The sequence below is a fragment of the Bubalus kerabau genome, chromosome 2, assembly GCF_029407905.1.
Source record: "Bubalus kerabau isolate K-KA32 ecotype Philippines breed swamp buffalo chromosome 2, PCC_UOA_SB_1v2, whole genome shotgun sequence".
NCBI lineage: Eukaryota > Metazoa > Chordata > Mammalia > Artiodactyla > Bovidae > Bubalus > Bubalus kerabau.
The window spans coordinates 120,403,641-120,428,516 of NC_073625.1; the positions used below are offsets into that span (position 1 = coordinate 120,403,641).

Here is a 24,876-nt window from a genome sequence, read left to right on the forward strand (position 1 = left end):
AAAATACCAGGGACACGTAACCGCTGAGGTACTTGAACTTTCAGGGTATAATAATAGATACTACCATCAACAAGGTCAGTAATCAGTCAAAAGGTTTTTGAGCTCTTAAGGAAGCTTGAATGAGGAAGCCAGGAAGAAAAATGGCTTAGGTTATGAGTTAATATTCTGCCGTCCCTGCTTTCAAGAACAAAAGGCTAGAGCAACCAAGGGAAGCACAGTGTCCATATCATGAGAAATAATAGTCTGATCCTGAAGACCAAATTTTAAGACAAACTATGACAAAAAGTGAAAAATACAAACTCTTCCAAGAAAGAGTAAATAGGAAGTTCAGAGATCTGGAAACTGTATATTGAAGGCACAGCTAGAGGTTCCTGTGTAATCCCAGAGGAAGGGAGTAATACAGTGTGTGCAACCAAGTTGGCCCACAAATCTGAAAGAAGTGGATACATGGAGGAGGATGGGCAAGTAAATTCTGACTGGTCCCAGGAGACAGATTTGGCCTCAATCTGGGAAGCACCTTCTGCTACTCGGGATTCTCCAAGTAGGATAGACTGCTTTGTAAACCACTTACTGTGCAACACGTGTAAGAAGGGCCTGACCAATGAGAGGATATCCTTTCATAGGCCCAAGGCCAAATTTGGTAACTTCAATTCTGACTTAGTGAAAGAACCCTGCATGTGACGTTTGAGTTGTGTCTCGGTAAATTTTTAAATGAGGCCACTTCTATAGGAGGTGATGGAAATGATGCCTGCAATATAGACCCTAGATGCCAGGGTAGAAGAGGAAAATGCAGTGTCCTTTTCTAAATGTTTTTTAAATTTGTCATTTATTTAACATTATGGTCTTTCAAATCTCCAGTAACCAACTCATTCATTTATTTACTCTTAAATTTGTCAACTGTCTGCCGTGGACCAAACATCAGATATGTTGAAGAGAGATATGGAAGAAACAACCCTGCCCTGAAGGATAGATTGAAGGCGATATATACACAAGAAGCTATAGTATGAGCAAGCCTGTTCTGTCTAACAGCATAGGAAATAGTGGGTCCAGAAGTTCAGGTGGGAGTAGATGCAGTTGGAACTAAGGGTGATATTTCTAGCTCTTTCTATACCTCTGGATTTAAATCAGTGCCAGAGAGGGGCATAGGGAAAAGAGGGAAGAAAGAGCTTGAAAGAACCTCAAGACCCTTCTCATACTCACTGAACTCATGTAAGGATGATGGCTGAATGAAACACTATTCATTTGAGGGGATTAGAAAGTCAGTATGCAACAAAGCATATTAACTTATATTTTTAAAAGATAGTTACCTCCAGAAGCTTCACTTTGGCCTGGAGGAAGAGGACTAAAGTCCTTTCCCTTTTCTCCTTTAGTTTCCAGGAAGTCCACAGCTTTACCTCAGGCAGGACTTTGCCATGGGGCCCACTGTGTGCGGCCATGACCAGCTGCCACTCTCTGATCCTTCTCGATGGGACCATCCAGGGAGACCCACTGGACCTCAAAATGTTTGAGGCCACCACCTGGGTAAGCCTCTGCTTTTCAGAGATTCTAAGAAGCTTCTTCAAGGCCAGGCCAACCCAGGTTTTATCACAGCTCTCCAATACTTATAGCATTAGAGGTCTCCAATATGGATTACATGTGGCAGTGAGGGGAAGGCTCATCTAAACCATTTTCTGCTTGTACAATGTATTTCTGTATTGGGGTTATTGTGAGGATTAAATGGAACAATACATGTAAGAAATTCCTGGTACTGTGCCTGGAATCTATTACCAGCTCAATAGTCTCAGTATAATTATTATATAATTATATTCTAACTCTTCTCAACTACAATATGAGTCATGTCTGATTTCAAAGTTTTCTAGAACATGGGGATTAGGAAGCATCACTTCCCCAGTGCTTAGGGTAATTCATTGTTACCAGGAGTTTTATTTCTATTACTTTAGTATAATTTTCTCTCTAAGACTAGGCACTAAAAAGAACACCATGAGAGCTTTTGTTGAGACTGAAGTGGATTTCAGAGAAAATGATCTTGTTCAGGACCAAGTATCTGGCTTTCCCAGTTTCTCATCTTGGCTCTGCTCTGACTCCTTGACCTCATGAGGTCATCTATCCTGTTGGGAATTTCCATGACTTTAAAATGAGGGAATTGAACTAGACCAGCAGTGTTCACATAAAAGAAAACAAAAAAGCTGGAATCTTTTCTTAAAAGGAAACTTTATTCAAAAGCACCCTACCCAAAACAAATCATTGGAATTACTCTGGTTAAGATAGAAGATGGGGAGTAAAGGTACAGCTTAGGGAACATGCGTCCCCACGTACTTAGCCACAGTCCACTCCACTCTGTAATATGCTTCAGTTGCAGGTCTGTGTAATAACATGTGTAAAATCCTCACTGAAAGAGACAGTCTTTAGGGTCCCTTCCAGCATTAATGGGGCCTCCCTGTGGCTCAGTCAGTAAAGAAGCTGCCTGAGATGCAGGAAACAGGGGTTCAATCCATGAGTCTGGAGATCCCCTGGAGAAGGAAATGACAACCCATTCCAATGTTCTTGCCTGGAAGATCCCATGGACAGAGGAGCCCTGTGGGCTACAAAGAGTCCAATATGACTTAGCAACTAAACCACCACCACCTCCCATTGTTAATAGGGCATGTGTCTGTAGCAGTGTGGTATAACTTTCTCCATCCTTCCTGGGTTACCGTTTCTGTATCTTTAAGTAGGAATTATAATTTCCTCTCTGAGATTTTTTTTTTCTGCCACCACTCCATGAGATGATTATAAAGCATTATGGCATCTTTGGGTAAAATGTTCCTTTGCCTATAATTTAGGATCATTATTATAGCAATTCAGTTCAGTTCAGTTCAGTTCAGTCTCTCAGTCGTGTCCGACTCTTTGCTACCCCATGAATCGCAGCACGCCAGGCCTCCCTGTCCATCACAAACTCCCGGAGTTCACTCAGACTCACGTCCATCGAGTCAGTGATGCCATCTAGCCATCTCATCCTCTGTCGTCCCCTTCTCCTCCTGCCCCCAATCCCTCCCAGCATCAGAGTCTTTTCCAATGAGTCAACTCTTCACACGAGGTGGCCAAAGTACTGGAGTTTCAGCTTCAGCATCATTCCCTCCAAAGAAATCCCAGGGCTGATCTCCTTCAGAATGGACTGGTTGGATCTCCTTGCAGTCCAAGGGACTCTCAAGAGTATTCTCAAACACCACAGTTCAAAAGCATCAATTCTTCGGTGCTCAGCCTTCTTCACAGTCCAACTCTCACATCCATGCATGACCACTGGAAAAACCATAGCCTTGACTAGATGAACCTTTGTTGGCAAAGTAATGTCTCTGCTTTTGAATATGCTATCTAGGTTGGTCATAACTTTCCTTCCAAGGAGTAAGCGTCTTTTAATTTCATGGCTGCAGTCACCATCTGCAGTGATTTTGGAGCCCCCAAAAATAAAGTCTGACACTGTTTCCACTGTTTCCCCATCTATTTCCCATGAAGTGATGGGACCGGATGCCATGATCTTCGTTTTCTAAATGTTGAGCTTTAAGCCAACTTTTTCACTCTCCACTTTCACTTTCATCAAGAGGCTTTTGAGTTCCTCTTCACTTTCTGCCATAAGGGTGGTGTCATCTGCATATCTGAGGTTATTGATATTTCTCCCGGCAATCTTGATTCCAGCTTGTGTTTCTTCCAGTCCAGCGTTTCTCATGATGTACTCTGCATATAAGTGAAATAAGCAGGGTGACAATATACAGCCTTGATGTACTCCTTTTCCTATTTGGAACCAGTCTGTTGTTCCATGTCCAGTTCTAACTGTTGCTTCCTGACCTGCATACAGATTTCTCAGGAGGTAGGTCAGGTGGTCTGGTATTCCCATCTCTTTCAGAATTTCCCACAGTTTATTGTGATCCACACAGTCAAAGGCTTTGGCATAGTCAAGAAAGCAGAAATAGATGTTTTTCTGGAACTCTCTTGCTTTTTCCATGATCCAGCAGATGTTGCCAATTTGATCTCTGGTTCCTCTGCCTTTTCTAAAACCAGCTTGAACATCAGGAAGTTCATGGTTCACATATTGCTGAAGCCTGGGTTGGAGAATTTTGAGCATTACTTTACTAGCGTGTGAGTTGAGTGCAATTGTGCGGTAGTTTGAGCATTCTTTGGCATTGCCTTTCTTTGGGATTGGAATGAAAACTGACTGTTTCCAGCCCTGTGGCCACTGCTGAGTTTTCCAAATGTGCTGGCATATTGAGTGCAGCACTTTCACAGCATCATCTTTCAGGATTTGGAATAGCTCAACTGGAATTCCATCACCTCCACTAGCTTTGTTCGTAGTGATGCTTTCTAAGGCCCACTTGACTTCACATTCCAGGATGTCTGGCTCTAGATGAATATTCACACCATCGTGGTTATCTGGATCATGAAGATCTTTTTTGGACAGTTCTTCTGTGTATTCTTGCCACGTCTTCTTAATATCTTCTGCTTCTGTTAGGTCCATACCATTTCTGTCTTTTATCGAGCCCATCTTTGCATGAAATGTTCCCTTGGTATCTCTAATTTTCTTGAAGAGATCTCTAGCCTTTCCCATTCTGTTGTTTTCCTCTATTTCTTTGCATTGATCACTGAAGAAGGCTTTCTTCTCTCTTCTTGCTATTCTTTGGAACTCTGCATTCAGATGCTTATATCTTTCCTTTTCTCCTTTGCTTTTCACTTCGCTCCTTTTCACAGCTATTTGTAAGGCCTCCCCAGACAGCCATTTTGCTTTTTTGCATTTCTTTTCCATGGGTATGGTCTTGATCCCTGTCTCCTGTACAATGTCACGAACCTCATTTCATAGTTCATCAGGAACTATAGTTCATAGTTCATGATTCATAGTTCATCATTCCATAGTAATTATAGCAATTACTGTTTACCAAAAGTTAACCATGTACATCACAGTCCCTGCCCTCCTGTACCCTGAGAACCGTCCATCCAAATTAGACAAAGAGGAAAGAGCAGGAGCAACAGTGAACCAGGAGAAGAAAGACAATAAGGTACTGGCTATTCATGCTCAGTGTTTTCAAGTTAAGCCCTCTGAAATGGAGAAAGCCTTTATGCCACAAATTCCAGCAGAGAAAGCAGGAGACATTGTATGACTAATTCAGAAGTGTCTGGCCTTCAAGTTCCATAGTATTTCCAATGCATTATTTTTTTGTGGCGAATTAAAATCTGGTTCACCTCCATGTAGCTGAGGGAGGAGGAGAATACATTGAGATGGTCTGAGGATTTTCTCAAGGGGAGGGTTTGAGCACAGTATTCGTAGATGAAAGGGAAAGAAATCTCTACAATAAAATATCCTGTATGAAATAGGAAATGGTGGTTTCCAGGGACGATTTCCACCTCAAGGGAGTGCCAGGATGTGCCATGGTTGTTAAGCCCTGTGGAACATCCAGTCAGGTAAGCCTTGCCTGCTCTACCCCACAACACCCAACTCAGAAGGAAAGTCCTGCAAGACCCACAATTTTGAAAGTTCAGAAATGTGTCTTCTTTGATTTCTACACGTGGAAATTGGTGAGACCTTGTTTCCCTTATTTGCTAAACTGAGGCCTGGGGGAGCAGTAACTAATTCCCAATAGCTAGAAGCTATGTAGTATGTCTGTCTCCATTCCCCCTCCCTCAACCAGGTCCCAGTGGAAGGAATTGCAATCCTGCATCAGTTCCCATTCTCATCAGTGCTGCAGAGGATGACAGTCATTGTCCAAGAGATGGGGGGTGACCAGCTGGTGTTCATGAAAGGTGCACCAGAGAGGGTGGCCAGCTTTTGCCAACCTGAGACAGGTAAGTGATCAGACTTAGATTACAACAGGAAAATCTGCCCCACATATGTCCCTTCAGCACTGGATTGGCAAATCCAATTGTCTAGTGGCCATCACCAATCTGATGATTCAATGGTACTCCAAACTCAATACCAAAATCAAGCTTATCTTTCTCACTCTGTATTTTCCAACTTAGTGAATGAAAGTATTACTCCCCCACCCCAATTTAGGATTCTTCCTGGATTCCTGTCTCTCCCTCAGCACTTCTATCTTGTCAGTTGCTACTCCATGGCTCTGTTACTCCATCAGCTCAGGCCTTCATCATCCTTCTACTGGATCACTTCAATAGTTGGTGAATTGGCTTCCTCCTCCCCAGTGTTCCCTACTCTGATTCATCCTTTACACTATGTGCAGATCAGTTTTTCTGTCACGTAGCATGATTATACTGTTGTTTCCTACTTGCATTCTTTGGTTGCTTCTCATAGGCTCCAGGATAATCTCAAACTCCTTTAGAATCATATCTAAAGCATTCATGATCTGACTTCTATCACACTTTCCAGATTTTCTTTACTACGCCTGTCTTCACATCCTGTGCTTCCCCTGAGCTGAACTGTCAAGGTTTACTGCCTCATGGCCCCATGCCTGAGTACATGATGCTCCCTCAGCCAAATGCCCTTTTCCTTCTCCATCTGACCACCTCCTCCCAGTCTGGTAGATGCACTAATGCTCCCAAAGTGTGCTGCCCAAGTGCCTGGATCATAGCAAGCGTCTCATTCAATTGTATTCTTAGTCTACTGGCTGTTACCCTACTAGACAAAGACCCTCGAAACAGGGATTACAGTTCAATCTCTGCATAAACAATGCCTGATCCATAATAGACTCTCAATAAATTTTTGTTGGTTAAACTGGAGAAAAAAGAATTATACACTTTACTCATTCTTCTTTTTTTTTTTTCTTTTGAGTACCTTTTCACTTCTGCTTAACTGGATCTCAAGAAGTCAACCATGACAATGTAGTGATATTTAAAGTTCCCACTGACTTCTATGCATACCTTTTGTAGAGATGTGTTTTCTTGGGCAAGTGTTGGTTCTGTTTGCAAGGAATTTCTCCACCAGTACCAATTGAGTTTCATATTGCACACTAATCTTGTGTTATTTTCTGAACAGTACCAACTAGTTTTGTTAGTGAACTTCAGATTTACACGACACAGGGCTTCCGGGTCATAGGACTGGCCTACAAAAAGCTGGAAATGGACCACCACATCTCTGCCTTGATGAGGTAAGAGGGGAGGAGGGGAGAATTTTGGTAAAGCAGAATGATTTTATGGGACGATACACCAGATTGGGCAGTGGACTCAGCAACACAGCTTACTGAAATTTTATGTATAAAATGTCCTTGAACTTAGTAAATGGGGATATAGTCGTTCCTTTCCTGCCTAAATCACAAAGGTGATGTGAACTTGACTGGGAGACTTGACCAGAAATAGCTGTAAAAATTATAAAATATGGTTGTACAGCTTTGTGAAACCAAATATATGAATATAACCTATGTTTCAGAGAGTTTGAAAGTGTGGTCCTGCTCTCATTTTGAACCAAATATAAGTTTGATTTTAAATTATTTTTTTGTTTTTCATTACTTAGCTATTTGGGGATTTTATTATTTTTATTTTGTGTCAAAGTTGGTGAATTTGTTGAAAGTTAGAAAACATAACACTTGACTGAAAAAAATCTTGATAAAAAATGTACAACTTAATAAAACAAATAAATATAGCTTGGGCCCGACATATAATCTAGGTAATACTTGTTGAAAAACAAGAAAAACTTCAGAGAAGCTGTTACAAAGAGAGTTTTATTATAGATAGATTAAAATAAGGATGCTCAAAAGTTAAAATGTACTGGAGTGATTAGCAGTTCAAATTTATTTGTTGTTTTATTTTCCACTGTTTTCAGGCGATGGTATTTATTTCATTTTCAAGTCATGTCCAACACTCTATGTCAGCCACTATTCGTGACACTGCTATGGAGACAATCAAAGCTTAGTGTGTTATTCAGGATTTTAAATTTGGGAGGTCTAATGTAATTGTCTTCAACCTTGCCAAATTCAACCCTCTCTTACTGTAACTATTAGGTATCACTTCCTTTAATGTAAGAAAATAAAATTCATATGTAACATGATCTGCACACATTCTCTTTAAAAAAGAAATATAATGCCCTCCTATATAGCAAAAATAGAAGCACAAATTATAATGCCTTACAAAAAATAATAAATAGTTCAATAAATACTCAATTGACTCCATTAAAACAAAATGAAACAATACGTTGCTTACACCGTATGTAGACTCATTGGGGATGTAATAGGAAGGAATGCAGATTGATACAGGTGTTTTATTCATTTGAATCTCAGATATCTCTGGCAGTCTTACTGTCAATGAGGTGACTCTGTGAAATGACTAAAAATTCTTAGTAAAACTGAATATAATAGAACACTTTCCTCTCAATATACATTATATTCCTGGAGAACTCAATGCAATATTAAAAATATGTAAAAAATACTTTGTGTTTATATGTAAGAGAGAGCTAAGGGAAGTATGAACCATTTTATATTTGCTTATTGCAATACATCCACAGATGTTTTTAGTGTCCGTGAATCCTATAAAATATTCAAAAGGCATATTCAAAAGGGTAAAATTTTGCATGCCTAAAAAGTTTCCAAAATGTCCTCTAAAGGCAGTGTACAGTGGAAGCGACAAATAGATTCAAGGGATTAGATCTGATAGAGTACCTGAAGAACTATGGACAGAGGTTCGTGACATTGTACAGGAGGCAGGGATCAAGACCATCTCCAAGAAAAAGGAATGCAAAAAGATAAAATGGTTGTCTGAGGAGGCCTTACAAATAGCTGAGAAAATAAAAGATGCAAAAGGCAAAGAAGAAAAGGAAGGATGTACCCATTTGAAAACAGAGTTCCAAAGAATAGCAAGGAGAGATAAGAAAGCCTTCCTCAGTGATCAGTGCAAAGAAATAGAGGAAAACAGTAGAATGGGAAAGACTAGAGATCTCTTCAAGAAAATTAGAGATACCAAGGGAATACTGATGCAAATATCATGCAAAGATGGGCACAATAAAGGACAGAAATTGTATGGACCTAACAGAAGCAGAAGATATAAAGAAGAGGTGGCAAGAATACACAGAAGAGCTATTCAAAACAGATCTTCATGACCCAGATAACCACGATGATGTGATCACTCACCTAGAGCCAGACATCCTGGAATGCAAAGTCAAGTGGGCCTTAAGAAGCATCACTACGAACAAAGCTAGTGGAGGTGATAGAATTCCAGTGGAGCTATTTCAAATCCTGAAAGATGATACTGTGAAAGTACTGCACTCAATATGCCAGCAAGTTTGGAAAACTCAGCAGTGGCCACAGGACTGGAAACGGTCAGTTTTCATTCCAATCCCAAAGAAAGGCAATGCCAAAGAATGTTCAAACTACCATACAATTGCACTCAACTCACACACTAAGTAATGCTCAAAATTCTCCAAGCCAGGCCTCAACAGTACATGAACTGTGAGCTTTCAGATGTTCAAACTGGTTTTAGCAAAGTCAGAGGAACCAGAGATCAAATTGCCAACATCCATTGGATCATCAAAAAGCAAGAAAGTTCCAGAAAAAACATATACTTCTGTTTTATTAGCTAGACCAAAGCCTTTGACTGTGTGGATCACAACAAACTGTGAAAAATTCTTCAAAAAATGAGACTACCAGTCCACCTGACCTCTCTCTTGAGAAACCTGTATGCAGGTCAAGAAGCAACAGTTAGAACTGGACATGGAACAACATACTGGTTCCAAATAGGGAAAGGAGTATGTCAAGGGTATATATTGTCCGCCTACTTATTTAACTTATATGTAGAGTACATCATGAGAAACGTCGGGCTGGAAGAAGCACAAGGTGGAATCAAGATTGCCAGGAGAAATATCCATAACCTCAGATATACAGATGACACCACCCTTGAGGCAGAAGGCAAAGAAGAACTAAAGAGCCTCTTGATAAAAGTGAAAAAGTGAAAAAGTTGGGTTAAAACTCAACATTCATAAAACTAGGATCATGGCATCTGGTCCCATCACTTCATGGCAAATAGATGGGGAAACAATGGAAACAGTGAGAGACTTTATATTGAGGGGCTCCAAAATCACTGCAGGTGGTGACTGCAGCCATGAAATTAAAAGATGCTTGCTCCTTGGAGGAAAAGTTATGACCAACCTAAATAGCATATTAAAAAGCAGAGACATTACTTTGCCAACAAAGGTCCGTCTAGTCAAAGCTATGGGTTTTCCAGTAATCATGTGTGGATATGAGAGTTGGACTATAAAGAAAGCTGAGCGCTGAAGAATTGATGCTTTTGAACTGTGGTGTTGGAGAAGACTCTTGAGAGTCCCTTGGACAGCAAGGAGATCCAAGCAGTCCATCCTAAAGGAAATCAGTCCTGAATATTCATTGGAATGACTGATGCTGAAGCTGAAACTCCAATACTCTGGCCACCTGATGTGAAGAATTGACTTATCTGAAAAGACCCTGATGCTGGGAAAGATTGAAGGTAGGAGGAGAAGGGGGCGACAGAAGATGAAGTGGTTGGATGGCATCACCGACTCAATGGACATGAGTTTGAATAAGCTCCGGGAGTTGGTGATGGACAGGGAAGCCTGGTGTGCTGCAGTCTGTGGGGTTGCAAAGAGTCAGACACGACTGAGCAACTGAACTGAACTGAACTGAGAGGCAGTATCACCTTTGCTAAGAATTACTGATCAGTTTCAACCCCACCTTTGTCAATGGTGGGTGAGGCCCGGAGGGGGAAGTGACTCATCCAAAGTCATTGAGTATTGACTCCCTGGACTTATTGGCCCAAGGATAGTAGGCCAGCTTACTGTGACCCTTAAAACTTTGGCTATTACAGTTCTGGATCTTTGCTGTAATTTAACCAACCCAGGTCACTCAAGTCAGAGAGCTAGAAGTGAACTTTGAGACTGAATCTCACAGTTTAAAGGAGAGGATACTTGGGTCGGGGATGTGGCAGAGTTGGGAATGGAATTTTGTTTCCTGAGAGTCTTTTGACACATATATATCAATATTCTGGCTGAGACACTGCTACTTCTGATTTCTATGATGAAATATTTGCGTATCAAGTTTCAGACTCATGACTTTGGAGCTTGTGAATATAACAAAGCATTCCAGTAGGGACACATGGTTGGGAGGGGTGGTTGGTGAGGGCAGCAGCAGACAGGAGAGTACATAGCCCACAGCGTTGAAATTCCAACTTTCCAAAATCTGGTAAGGTCTATATCCAAGTTCACTGGTAGAATCTGACCCTTGGTTGTCATTTGGCCCATCTTGTGTTAAAGCTGCATCACCACCGTATCTACTTCTAGCTAAGTCAATTTACCTAATTAGAAATTTGCCCTAATCCATGATTAAAGCAGAACATTCTTTCTGGTGTGTGTGTTTACTCAGAGTGCTTCCAGCACTGATATCATAATTTCTATGATGGTTCTTGGCTCCCTTTATGCCTATTTCATCTTTTAAAAATCACATGGATTTTAAGAACGTGAAGTGTAATCACAGGAGTGACAATGCTCCTTCGTATTACACTCCCCATTCTTCATTATTTTTAGGTGCTTCAGGAGGAGGTATGACGTTTGTGCAGGAAACAGGAAAAGATAGCATGCTATTCCAAGTTACAGAGTGTGAGCCCCTTCAAGGGCTATGTCTTCTCCTCATTTCATTTTCTAGATCAGATTGAATGAAAAGAAGAATTGTGTCACACTTGAGCTAGGAGAGACTTTGCAGATTCATTATTTTCACCACCTGCTTTTGAAAAAGTAGAGCTAAATTGCCAGGCAAAGAAAGTGATTTGCCTATGGTTACACAACAGGATAGCCTCAGAGCTTGGATTGGAATGCTGGTCTCCTGATTATTGTGCACTGAACCTACATGCCAAAGAAACCAGAAAAATGACTGCCAAAGTGGGTTGCAGACTTTGTCAGATCTTGACAGTACAGCCATTTTCTTGGTGCCTGGTGTCTTGTGGTTGGACCGTGTCAGTGATCTCTGAAAATATCTAAAACCTGATGCCTGTGTATGAAAACTACTAACAAGATTAGAGGACCTCAGTTGGGCATCAACTACATTATCCTTCAAAAAGTAGCTCAAATATCATCTCCTCTAGGAAGGCTTCTCCAGTCATTCCACCCAGAAATGATCACACCATCCTCTGTGACACCAGAGAACTGTTACTTGTACATGATCACAATACTTTCCCTAGCTTTCCATATAATCAAAGTGATCAGGATTAATCTTGTCCTTCCAATTTGAATGTCAAGTTTCTGGAGTTAGGAATTACTATAATCCCTGTATATTCTCTTCCTCTTTTCTGAGACCCGTTCCTTGCATTTATTTTGTTGTTATTGTTGTTTAGTCACTAAGTCATGTCTGACTCTTTTGTAACCCCATGGATTGTAGCCCACCAGGCTGTTTCATCTATGGGATTTTCCAGGCAAGAATACTGGAGTGAGATGCCATTTCCTTCTCCAGGGAATCTTCCTGACCCAGAAATCAAACCCATGTCTCCTGCATTGGCAGGCAGACTCTACCACTGAGCCACCAGAAATGTTCTTGCATTTATTTAGGTGTCCACTAACTGGTTATTGATCTGACAGATTTGCTGGCTTCAGTTCCCATGAGAACCCTCGGCAGTAGAATTTCTGAAAGAGGAAATGAATTTTCCAGGGATGCCTGGGAAAAAGTTACACCAGGCAGTAGGGCATTTTCACTGGCAAATATTTGCTGAGCACACCCTCTGTGCTGGGTACCACATGGGTGTTGTTGAACTTGTCATTGAACCAAGCAAGTTTACTGTTAAGGATCAGAGACAGAGAGATAGATTAAGTAGCAAAGAATGACAAATAAAATACGAGCTGAACTGAGGTAGAAGTAATAGGTTGAGGCTGAAATTATTTCTATTACTGGAAGTCTTCATGGGAGGTACATGCGAGTTTGATTTCAAAATATAGGAAGGGTTTCCATGACAGATCACAGGGAACTTATAACCTTTTCTATGAAGTAAGAAGAAATGTCTTCTGGCAGTCTAGAGCAAATGTTTAAAGATGGTTGTGTACAGAACATACCCATGGTCCAGCTTGGCTGGAATGTGGGGTGGATGAAGAATTTAGTGATAGATGAAGCTGGAAAGATCTTTTGGACTCAGATTATGGAGAGATTTAAATGCTAGGTTCAGAAAGATAGGGAGTGCTATCTCTCTGAGCCAGCTTTGAGGTGAGTAGTTCAAGTTGTATCTACTTCCTGCCACTCCTGTAGAGATGTTAGCAGTGGCCTGGGGAGTGTCTCTAGTTCTAGTTTGGGCTGCTGGTTGAAGTGAGGCCCAGCATTGAGACACACACGGCAAGAAGGCAGTTTAGTTCTTCTGCGTTCATCTGTACTTGGGCCAGACTTGAGAGGTGCTGGTGCCTTGCTCTTGTGTCTGCTAGACGTATCTGGGTCTCAAATAAATGAATCATGGAAGAATCACTGAAACCCCAACCCCAGATGTACTCCCCTGCACTTAGTCCTGTGGAATGTCTTGGAAATGTTCTCGTGATGGGCAGGAGCCTGAGAGAATTCATTTGTTTGCAGAAACAGTCACACTTTATGTAGAAGAGCAACGCTACCCACTGAGAGAGACACACACACAGAGAGAAAGGGAGAGAGAGAGAGAAGCTTGGTTTCAAAGGAAGGGCTCTTTTTAAGACTATGGCCTCATGTCTCTTGGGACCAAAACAGTATTGATGATAGCTTTGATTTCTAGAGAAACTAGTGTTTTATTTTATTTTTCTGTGCTGCACTTACTTTTCATGATGTTTTGTACCAGGGCTAGAACTTCTCTCTGGTGGTTGCTAACAGGTGAGGTGACAAAAATCACCCCATCAGATGGAAGACAATTTTGTGGTTATTTTATTCATTCTCTACCAAGATTAAAGTGAATCATGTACTGAATAAGCACCCTCTCTTCCTCTCAATTCCATCAGAGCAAATGTCTCCATATCCTTGTGCCCTCTCTTGTCTTTTTTCTGGAAGGTTCCTGCACATATTCAGGGCCTCAGCAATGGTGCGTGAATGAGTGAGTAGAGACCACTCTGAGAGGACGATATCTGTCATTGTTTTTGTTTTGCTTCCTGTAAGAAAGACTATAATGGGTGATTTCTGTTCAATCATTCATACACTTCCAGGGACCAGGTAGAATCAGACCTGATATTTCTGGGACTGCTGATCTTGGAGAATCGACTGAAGGAAGAGACAAAATCTGTCCTTGAAGAGCTTATCTCAGCCCGGATAAGGACTGTGATGATCACAGGTATAGAACAAAATACGTGGGTGAAAACAGGAAGAAATTGATGCAGAAATAGACATAGTTCTCTCAAAAAGTAGCAAATCTTTTTGACTCCCTAATATGGGCCAGGCACCATTCTAGATGCTGGAGATGGGCAACAAGAAAGGCAAAGTTACTGTTCTCACTGAGTTTTCACTCACGTGGGTTAAGATAGAAAATCAGCCAATCAATCAAATCAAATAAACAGCTAACAATAAGTGTTACAAGCTACGTAAAACAAAACAGGCTGATGTGGTTAAGTGTGTCTGACCGGCTACTTTAGATGAGGTGTTCCTTCTGAGAGGGGACTTTCGAAATAACACTTGAATAAGAAGTCTTAAGCCACGCAGAGATGTTGATTTCATTGTTAAATATTCAGAGAAGAAGAATGCTCAGTCAGCGTAGTCTGTACACTATGCTGAAGGCCCATCAAATGAGATCTATGATTCTGGAAATTATGAAATGTCCCTCTAGTCTCACTCTCAAACCCCAAATCACAAACAAGGGAATGATGAGACGGGATCACGCAAGAGAAATGTGTAAAATTTCCTAATGAATGCTTCTGAGTGGAGAGTCAATGAGTTCCTTAAGTATTTACATTTTTTGAGTGTGTGTTGCCTTCCCTTTCTCTGCTCTCAAAGTCAGATGCGTTTAGCTCTATGAATTGTGGCATCAAGATACAGTCTTTCCCCACCAAAGAATTCTCTCTCGACCCTACTGCCCTTGAACTCAGTTCTATGTTGGGGACTCAAGTGTACCTTCACCTCCCCTATGGTACTTCTCTATCCCCCTCCGCTACCCGCCCCTCCAAACCAAGAGATTTTTGGATCACTTTTACCCTCTCCTTTCTGAGCCCCTCAGTCCAACTTCTAGGTGTTGCTGATTTAATTTACTACTTACTAGAATTCCCCTTATATTATGGCTCTTCCATTTCAAAATTTTTATTTAACAATTATTGTATGGATTCTCAGAATCTATTTTTAACCAGTTAGATTTATGTAGAAGTAAGAACTCATGGCTCACAACCTTCCCTCTTCACCTCTTTCCTCATATTGAAATTTCTGTCCTGCTTCTTCCCTTGCTTGTTTGTAATTTTTCTGAAGAATTGTCTTTGGATGAGGTGAAAGGGAGATATGCTTTCTGATCTATTATATACCCTGAAATATCTTTCTTGGCTTTGACAAGGGAGTGGTGTCTTGCCTAGGTATAGGAAGTTTGGGTTAGAGTCTTTCTTTAAAAGTTTTTATTGGAGTATAGTTGACTTACAATGCTGTGTTAGTTTCAGGTGTACAGCAGTGATTCAGTTATATATTTTTATGTTTACACATCATTTTATATATAGTTTTACACAGTTTATAAGTATTTATACATAGTTTTCCAGGCTCTGCATGAATTGGTTCTGTCTCTTCAATCCCATTTTGGGGTACTCTTCCTTTCTTCTAGGTGACAATCTTCAGACTGCAATAACAGTGGCCAGAAAGTCTGGAATGGTTTCTGAAAGCCAGAAAGTCATTCTCATTGAAGCAAATGAAACAACGGGGTCCTCATCAGCATCTATTTCTTGGAAACTACTGGAAGAGAAGAAACACATTGCATACGGGAATCAGGTATACCTACAATCAGACCTTCTGCCGTATGACCTAACTCATCACACGGTGTTGGCCTCTGAGCAGCTTTGACTGGCAGAGGTGTGCCTGTGACCTGGGGTCAACATACTTCTTCAGATGTCTAACATGTATGCAGTTCAAAGCACTCAACTATATCACTTTACCATATCATTCATACTGAGTTTTAAAGTATGGTGTTTTCCTGGATGCTGGAAATAATACATTCTATTAAACTTAAAAAAGTCTTTAGAAAGAATATAGTAAGTGAGACTGCAAATCTATTTCCCTTTTTCCCCTTGCTAGCCAGCTATCCCATTGAGTTCAAAGTGGATTTAGTCCCTAGGAGAGACACTGCTGTGTGCACTGGAAAATCAGACCATGTCTTCAAGATGGGGGAAAAAAGTTTATTCATTTATCCCCAATCTTGTCAGTATCCTATCTCTATTGTGTCCTTGTGAAACAATATTAATTCTGCTAGCAAAAAAAAAAAAAAAAGGAAAGGAAAGTTTTCACTTCAGGAAGAGATTTATTAAGCTGCAATGCTTTCATATTTTACACTTAAAATGTGTGAAATGTGCTTTTCTCTGGGACTCACTGAGATCAAATCAGGATGCGGACAGGACATGAGTGTTAGTTATCCTCCTGTTCACTAGAGGCCGTTGATGTGCAAAGATTGATCCAGCAAAGAGAAAGTGCTTCTCTGAGGAAACAAGGCTGGAGTGTGACTTTTAAAGAGAGACCCCAGACTGTCATAGTTGCTTTTGCTTAGATATGCTTGTGATCCTAACCACCTTATCAAGTCTAAAATAACTGTGTCTTGCTTTGCAGGACAGTTACATTAATATCAGGGAAGAAATCTCTGATAATAGCAAAGAAGGAAGTTACCATTTTGCTCTAAATGGAAAATCCTTCCAGGTTATAAGTCAACATTTCAGTAGCCTACTGCCAAAGGTAAGTTCTAACATGGTACCTATCTCCTGGTAAAGATGCTAACAATGTCAAAGAGCACAATAGTAAGTGATTTCAAACCTTTAACTAGGTTAGCTATACCTACAGAATGTATCTTAAGGAAAGCAGATAGTTTTGCAGAGGTCACTGTTTAATTTTGTGCTAGATTTAAAATAAGTAAACTTGATTAACCAATTATCCATCAACTGTAGGATTAAAGCATTGGTGATTTCTCAAGTGATAAGATTGCTTTGAGGTAGCTGTCACTATACTGCCATGATTGAGGGGGTCTCACAGTATAGTGGAATCCAGCTTATGCAGGAAGGTAGGCCAAGGATGGGGCTTCCCAGGTGGTACTAGTGGTAGAGAACCCTCCTGCCAATGCAGGAGACTTAAGAGAGGTGAGTTCGATCCCTAGATCAGGAGGATCTTCTGGAGAAGGAAATAGCAACCCACTCCAGTATTGTTGCCTGGCGAATCCCATGGACAGAGGAGCCTGATGGGCTATAGTCCATGGGGTTGCACAGAGTCGGACACAACTGAAGCAACACAGCAAGGCAGACCAAGAATAGAGGAATTCCACTAGGCTTTTGATAGAGAATCTCTATACAAAAGAGTGTCAAACTTAAACCCATAGTGGGGGCTGTTAAGTTATATATATAAAACTTCTGAACAAACTAGAGGAGGATTATGTCCATAGTAAAGCAAAATGATTTATTTGCATTCAATTGCTCATTATCTTGGGTACTGTTTAAGAAAAAAAAGAATGAAGACTTAAACTGAGTGAACTCTAAGCTGAGTTTACTGCCAAGAGGAGCAGGGAGCGTACAGCTGTAACAGAAGAATTTAGACTCTGTTGGATGGAGCTCAGGTTGATGGAACTGGTAGAGGTTTTTATACAACAATCAATGAATGTTTCATAAGCCAAATCAGGTTGGAGATATCACCTGAGTCTCACAATTGGTCAAGCCCAGATAGTATGGCTAAGTCGAAGGCTACAGATAATCACTCTGTCATCACGAGGTTGTTTTTCTGCTAGATTCAAATGAGTTTTCCAAAAAGCAGTTGCCTCCTTTCCTTCTTTTGGGATCCTGACATCATTTTATCTTGCAGTTTCTCATACTCTACTGGTTTAAGGTTCTATTAAGCTCCCGATTTTTCAGGACCGCAATCTCCATGGCAGCTGAGTTAAATTCTTATAGGTCATTGTTTTCTTCAACTCTGTCTATTAAGTAGTCATCTTTACTGATTTTAGTCTTCCTGATCACTAACCTGATGACCAAAGTCTCAATATCTGTCTTAAAATCCGAAGGAAGACTTCTTAGAAACACTGTTTTCTCACTCATGGATATCATTAACCAGTCAATGTTCTGAATGCCATCAGTTATTTCAGGTATGACCAGCTGACATGATTAAAACGTTTCCCTTTTGCGTTTTTTACAGATACTGATGAATGGAACCATCTTTGCAAGAATGTCTCCAGGGCAGAAATCCAGTCTGGTGGAAGAATTTCAGAAACTAGAGTAGGTTCTTTACCAATTCAGGTAGTGTAAAGTGCATACAGGCATAACAGGGGGAAAGTAAGAGGTACAGGAAGTCACTCAGTTGTTTAAGGCAGTGTTTGTTTGTTTTATAATTTCTTTCTTTTCTTTTAAAATTTAAATTTATTACTATTTTTAATTGAAGGATAATTGCTTTGCAGAATTGGCTTCCCTTGTGGCTCAGCTGGTAAAGAATCTGCCTGCAATGCGGGAGACCTGGGTTGGATCTCTGGGTTGGGAAGATCCCCTGGAGAAGGGAAAGGCTACCCAATCCAGTATTCTGGCCTGGAGAATTCCATGGGCTGAATAGTCCATAGGGTCGCAAAGAGTCGGACACGACTGAGCGACTTTCACTTTCACTGCCAAAAATCAACATGAATCAGCCATAGGTATACATATGTCCCCTCCTCTTTTATTTTTATATTTTAAACATTTATATATCTGGCTGGGCCAGGTCTTAGTTGTAGCACACAGGATTTTAGGTCTTCGTTGCAGCCTATGGGTTCTAGTTCCCTGACCATGGATCTAACCCAGGTCCCCTGCATTGGGAGTGCAGAGTCTTAGCTCTGGACCACCAAGGAAGTCCAGGGCAGGGTTCTTAATGTGGCTACTCATGACAGTCACCTCAGGAGCTTTGAAAAATTAGCAATACCAGGACACCACCATCTAGAGATTCTGATTCAGTTACTCATGTGGGTGCTTGGACATTCTAAAAGTTCCTTTCATAAGTCAATTTTGCATCCAGAATTGAGAATCCCACTGAACTAGAACATAAGGGGCACAAGAAATAACTCTGAAAGGTCATTTGAACTTGACTTCTGAAGGTACAATGAAAATGTACACTTTATTTTTACAAATTATTTTTATCGTTATGATATATGGGGGACTCCTATAACAAGAGAGAGATTCACATAACCCTGAAATATTAAACCATTCTTATGCAAAGAATCTTGTCCATCCTAAATTAGAAAGATACTCTTAATACAAAGTGTCTCCATTAACAGAATCCCATCATGTGGGATCCTTTATTTCCTGTTAATGGAACTCCATGGAGTCTCTGAGGCTTTCTCTGCCTCTGGTACTGGACCACACCCACACAACTCCCGCTCCTGTGCACTTGATTCAGTCACTGACAGGGCAAACAGTCCTCTCTTCTGAACATGGCCGAAAACCTCTGCAGTAAACTCGTTGTCTTAGGTAGCAGTGTGGAAGAGAAGTACCGCAAATTGTGCAAACACTGTCAGATTGCTCCTACCTTAAAAAGCAGACTATCTTCATCAACAATTCAAGATAGCAGTGTCCATTCAGCCTTGAAAATCTATCCTGAAATAGAGATATATTTTGTTTCTTCAGCTTTTGATCCTGGCAGCCCATTTTTGAGTCACTCAAGTGACTGCTGACACAGTGGATTTCCTCTCCGGTGACTAAACATTACCAACAACTAATTTTTATTTATCATTTTAGAATGCCCCACCTCACTGAATACTCATAATGCTTTGTAGGGGAGATGAATGATAGTCAAAATGGAAAGTTATCAGGTCAAAGATCTAGATCTCCTGGTTTCAAACCCTGTGCCCTTCCCACCATGCCATGCTGTCATATAATGATGAACTTCCTGTTTTACAGCTGACAGAGTTGCCTCCTAGATAGTGAAGTGCAGGGTCTCCTTGAAGCACCTGGACTTAGGACGACTATGTTGGTTTTCATAATCCATTCAGGAACTGCTGAGTCAAACTCTACTTTTGGTCAAACCAGACTGTTAGGGAAACTCCCTTAAAATAAATAAGTTTGAGTCTTAAGTAATAAAGTTTATTTCATCTTTTTAATTAGAACAATTAGTAGTAAGATTGCTTTGATCTCCTCTACAATTGACACTTTGTTCCCTTTTAGTTACTTTGTAGGTATGTGTGGTGATGGAGCCAATGACTGTGGGGTAAGTAGCTGCCAGTGGGGGGCCATCGTCTTGCCCTCAACTGTATTTGCTCCAAGACCAATAAGAGATAGCATCTCTGGGGTTATGTACCATCTCCATTCCTCTTGATGGAGAAACTGATAGGGAGGATTTGGGAAGGTTTGGACCAGAGCCACAAAATGACTCAATGACCAGAATGGACTGAATGGAGTAGAATTTGGCTCCAGAGCCTGAACTTCTTTGGCTAGGTGTCGGAGTGACATCCTTTCTTATGTGGTAGGCAGAGCAAAGTATAATCATCTTCTGGCCAGAGCTTGGGCCTACAAGCCACCTTGTGGCCAGATTAACTAGCCTTTCTTATGCAGCCTCAGGAGAGATGTATGTGAGTAGACAGTAAGCTGACTCTTTGCTTTCAGGCTTTGAAAATGGCTCATGTGGGCGTCTCTTTATCAGAGCAGGAGGCATCTGTGGCTTCACCTTTCACCTCCAAAACTCCAAACATTGAATGTGTACCTCACCTTATCAAGTAAGTAGGTACTTTGCTCCAGCATTGTTTTAACCTCTCTTGACTTTTAGGTGTAGATCCCTTTATTCTGCAAAAAACAGGGGAAATGTGTGTCCCTGGGTGGAAAGGGTGCTTTGTGGGAGAAAGCAAAGATTCTACTTTGGGGTGGATTTACCTCCTGGGAAAGCAGTGGCATTTCTAATAAAAACCACTGAATAGATTATTTTTAGAAGATTGGAATCTGGAACTTGCTGCTGCTTTGAAAATGGTAGTCATACTCTTAGTATTTTTTTGACTATATCTCCTTAGATACTTTCTTAATGAAGGATTTACAGAAACCCTCTCCTCCCTATCTGTCTTCCTTTCCTCTTGTGTCTTTAAACTTCTTTGGAATATCCTTCCTATCCCCGGTTTCCAGAATATTTATTCATCTTTGCTGCTTCTACTACAGTTTCCCTTGTGCTTCGTTCTCCTCCCCCATTCCAGAATATGTACTTCTGTTGCATTTTGTTTGAATAGAGATGGTGAGCATTGTGGCTGCTTTTGGTTATTATAACTAGTATGTGTTTACAGTTTATGAAGTGCCAGCCTGGAATTGTAGGGATGGTCATTATTTCTTTTACAAACAAAGAACCTGAGACTCTGAGAACTTCATGTAGCCAAGCTCACTGCCATATAAGATTGAAGATTGTATTAGAATTAATTTTGCTTCAATATGTTTTATGTACAAATGTCATACTCTTTCCACTACATTAAAGTAATGTTTTGATTAGCTCCTCCCCATTTAAAAAATGTATTCATGCACTCGACAAATATTTATAAAGCAGGGACTCAGTACCCAGAACTGTTGGAGGCCCTGGGAATCCAGAAGCAAATAAATCAAACATTCCTTGATCTCACAAAGCTTTCTTCTGATGAAGAAGCCAGACAATAACACATACACAGATAAATCAGGAGTAGTGTGAAAAGTCATGAGATAGCTCAGGTGATGGAATCAATTTCTTCAGATGTGGTTGTGTCAGGGCGCCTTTCTCAGGAGGTGAGGGAGGAGGAAAAACTACCTTCTAGGTGGAGTTAACTACAGCAGCAAAACCCTGATACAGGAAAATGTTTGATTTGAGGATCAGATTTTGGAATCCCAGGAAACTATTCCAACCAGAAGTAAATTTAAATTCTTCTTTGTTTTCCCAGATAAAAGTGATATTTGATAAGTAATCTATTTTAAGCTTTAAATTTATACCATTTACTCAAAATCAATCAACAGTAACACAAATGAACATGCTCATTGATTCCAGCCTCTTTAAGTTGGATGCAAGCCTTATTTGAGTGTGCATATTATTTTAGTTCAGTTTTAGAAAAAGTTGGGACTGCCAAATGAAATTTGAATGAGATGTTTGCCAAACCCCTTTAGCACCTGGAGCATGAAAATAGCCCCCAAACCTGCAATCTTATTTAAATTCCTTAGTTCACGGATGAAGAAAACTGTGACCAAGAGGAGGAAAATGAACTTCCAAGTCACATTAGTGAATAATTATGAACTCTGGGACTATTTCTCAAGTCTCCTGACTCGGAGCTGAAATAATGCTCATAGACAGGACCAAAGTAACTCCATATCTGGGCTTCAAAGCTCGACCAAAGGCTGGTGGACCTTGGACTGGAATTAGTCTTCATTGAAAATCTAGCATACTGACCACTGATTCCCACTGACTTAATACTGTCCAGTCTGTTAGACAAACAATCAAATTATCAGGCTTTGATTTCTTCTGAGCTCAGCTGAACAGCACAGGATAACTGACCTCATTTCCTCCTGTGATTTTCATTTCATTACTTTCTCATTTTTTTTCTCATGCAGGGAAGGCCGTGCAGCTCTCGTCACCTCATTTTGCATGTTTAAGTACATGGCTTTGTACAGCATGATTCAATATGTTGGTGTTCTGCTGCTCTACTGGGTATGACTTGGGACCTAGTCTCTTGGTTAGTGAGAGCTAAAAGTAGTGGTCACTTTCAATCTGCAATGCCTTTTAAAGAAAGAGTGCAAATAGTATATTTCAGGCTTCTTTGGCGACTCAGACAGTAAAGAGTCCGCCTGCAATGTGAGAGATAGGGTTCAATTGGGAAGATCCCCTGGAGAAGGGAATGGCAACCCACTCCAGTATTCTTGCCTGGAGAATTCCATGGACAGAGGAGCCTGATGTACTATGGTCCATAGGGTCGCAAAGAGTCGGGCATGACTGAGCGACTAAGCACACACAACAACTAACTTACTAAATTCCTGAAAATTTAGCAATTGACTTTCATGAGTTAGTACAAAGCAGCATATCACTGATTCCTTGAATATAGGGATTTGAAAATAGGCATATCATATCCCCCAAAGTACATAGATCTTGTGATAGCTCTTATTATTTAACAAAATATCAAAGAAGAAAAGACATATCTGTTTGTGAAATCAACCTACAGGCTTCTTCTATTGACTAACCCTGAGAAAGGGAATTCCACTCGTGCTGAAGGTATCCAGATTCACCTCTATGTCTTACCCTCTTGCTCCTGGGTTGAAGGTTTTACTTCTGTTGTTTTCAGATTATATAACTCCTTTCCCTTTCACTGATGAATGGGCTGAAAAAGCAGAGGCTGGTTACAGAAATCTGGCCATATTTTGGAATCCCAGTAACTCATTATCCTCAAAAGTAGAGCCAAAAGTAGAAATAATGGGTAATCATTATTGCCTTTTCATGAAGGGGTTGGGGGGCAAGGAAGCAAGTTCCTTGAAATCAATAATACCTGAATATTTTTTTCTTAAGAATATCAGCATGCTTTATCAGGACTTTCTACACCCGAGAATGCAAATCATGGGTTTAGTTATTCTTATTTTCCCTTGATGAAATTTAGGTAAGATCACCCCATTTCTCATTTACCATTTAGAAAGTCCTATTTTGTTGTGCCAGACCAAACTCCAATCTTTCTGATAACAAGTAGAACAGAGAGAAGAGATGAATCTGGTAGAGTGAGGTGTTCCCCTCAACAAGGAGTGATAAAGATGTTCAAAGGCCCAGCCCAGAAAGCACACAGCGGTGTCCCTACTGATTAGGGAGAAGTTCACGGGCTTGTCTTTGATACTCTTGCTGACATGACCACGCCCCTGACCATATCGCCTTGGTCTTCTAATTGAAAATCCTATGTTGCCGTGAGAAAATGAGGCAGTTTATATCACATTTCATCCAGAAGGTTCTAACTTTTTTTGAGCCACTTTCATTTTTATTTTCAGGAGACAAACAACCTTTCAAATAACCAGTTTCTGTTCCAGGATCTGGCCATTACAACTATTATTGGTGTAACAAGTAAGACATCTTTTAAATTTTCTTCTCGGAGATGCTCCCCTGCACCTGTGTCGCTCTCTCCCTGTAGGGTTGGTCCACCATGAGAGGCAGTCGCTATAGCAGCAGTGATGCGTGGCTTGTTCTCAAAGGGATATAGTCTGCAGGGAGAGAAAGAGGAAACAGAATCTTCAGTTTTAAGCGTTGAAAGAAAGTGTTATCCAAGGAAAAGCTGGCTAGTTATTTTACTGTTTTCCACAAAATATAGAGCTTCTATAAAGGGTCGCTAAACATTTAAAATGAAAAAAAGCACTTTGAAAATCAGGAATACTGTTTTCCATGTGCTTTTAAGTATAGTTATGGTCCAAATGTGCCCAATTTATAGAAGCTAAATGGCTTTCATGGTTTCCATTTCCAATCCTAGCCTCTCAGGATTTAGAACGGAGATTAAATGTAATCTTGCCATTATGCTACTCTCACCCACCACCTCCAACTATCAATAATATGTGAATTGTCTCCCCAGTTTCCCTGATGTGAGAATTTTTTCCCAACCTGACCACTAACCATCATCTTGACCATATTCTCTGCTTTTCTCTGTCACTTATGAATGCCACCAGTTCCACTTGTACTTTTAATCCTACCTGTCCCTACCTCCTAAAGGATTTTGTTTCTGTAAAAAATCTTTTTTTCCACCATCAACTTTTCTTTGGTCTACTTGATCATTCCAGTCAGTGTATACATATATATTTTTGTATCTTCTTTCTTTAAGAAGCTCTTCCATGACCCAAAATCCACCATAAACTGCTGTCCCCTTTATTGTCAAACTTCCCAAGTAGTTGAGTAGACC

The 24,876-nt window shown here is 40.6% G+C and overlaps 1 protein-coding gene across 1 annotated transcript in view; it reads left to right on the top strand.

Annotated features, from left to right (window-relative positions):
• ATP13A4 (ATPase 13A4) overlaps positions 1–24,876 on the top strand; it is a 128,353-nt gene that overhangs the window by 82,722 nt on the left and 20,755 nt on the right. Inside the window, exons 15-26 of the mRNA XM_055570095.1 lie at positions 1,371–1,521; positions 5,341–5,427; positions 5,655–5,808; positions 6,953–7,064; positions 14,066–14,190; positions 15,649–15,812; positions 16,641–16,763; positions 18,204–18,283; positions 20,192–20,234; positions 20,630–20,739; positions 22,571–22,667; positions 23,981–24,053. Of these exons, the coding sequence (XP_055426070.1) occupies positions 1,371–1,521; positions 5,341–5,427; positions 5,655–5,808; positions 6,953–7,064; positions 14,066–14,190; positions 15,649–15,812; positions 16,641–16,763; positions 18,204–18,283; positions 20,192–20,234; positions 20,630–20,739; positions 22,571–22,667; positions 23,981–24,053 (1,319 nt within the window). The remainder of the gene's footprint in view (positions 1–1,370; positions 1,522–5,340; positions 5,428–5,654; positions 5,809–6,952; positions 7,065–14,065; positions 14,191–15,648; positions 15,813–16,640; positions 16,764–18,203; positions 18,284–20,191; positions 20,235–20,629; positions 20,740–22,570; positions 22,668–23,980; positions 24,054–24,876) is intronic.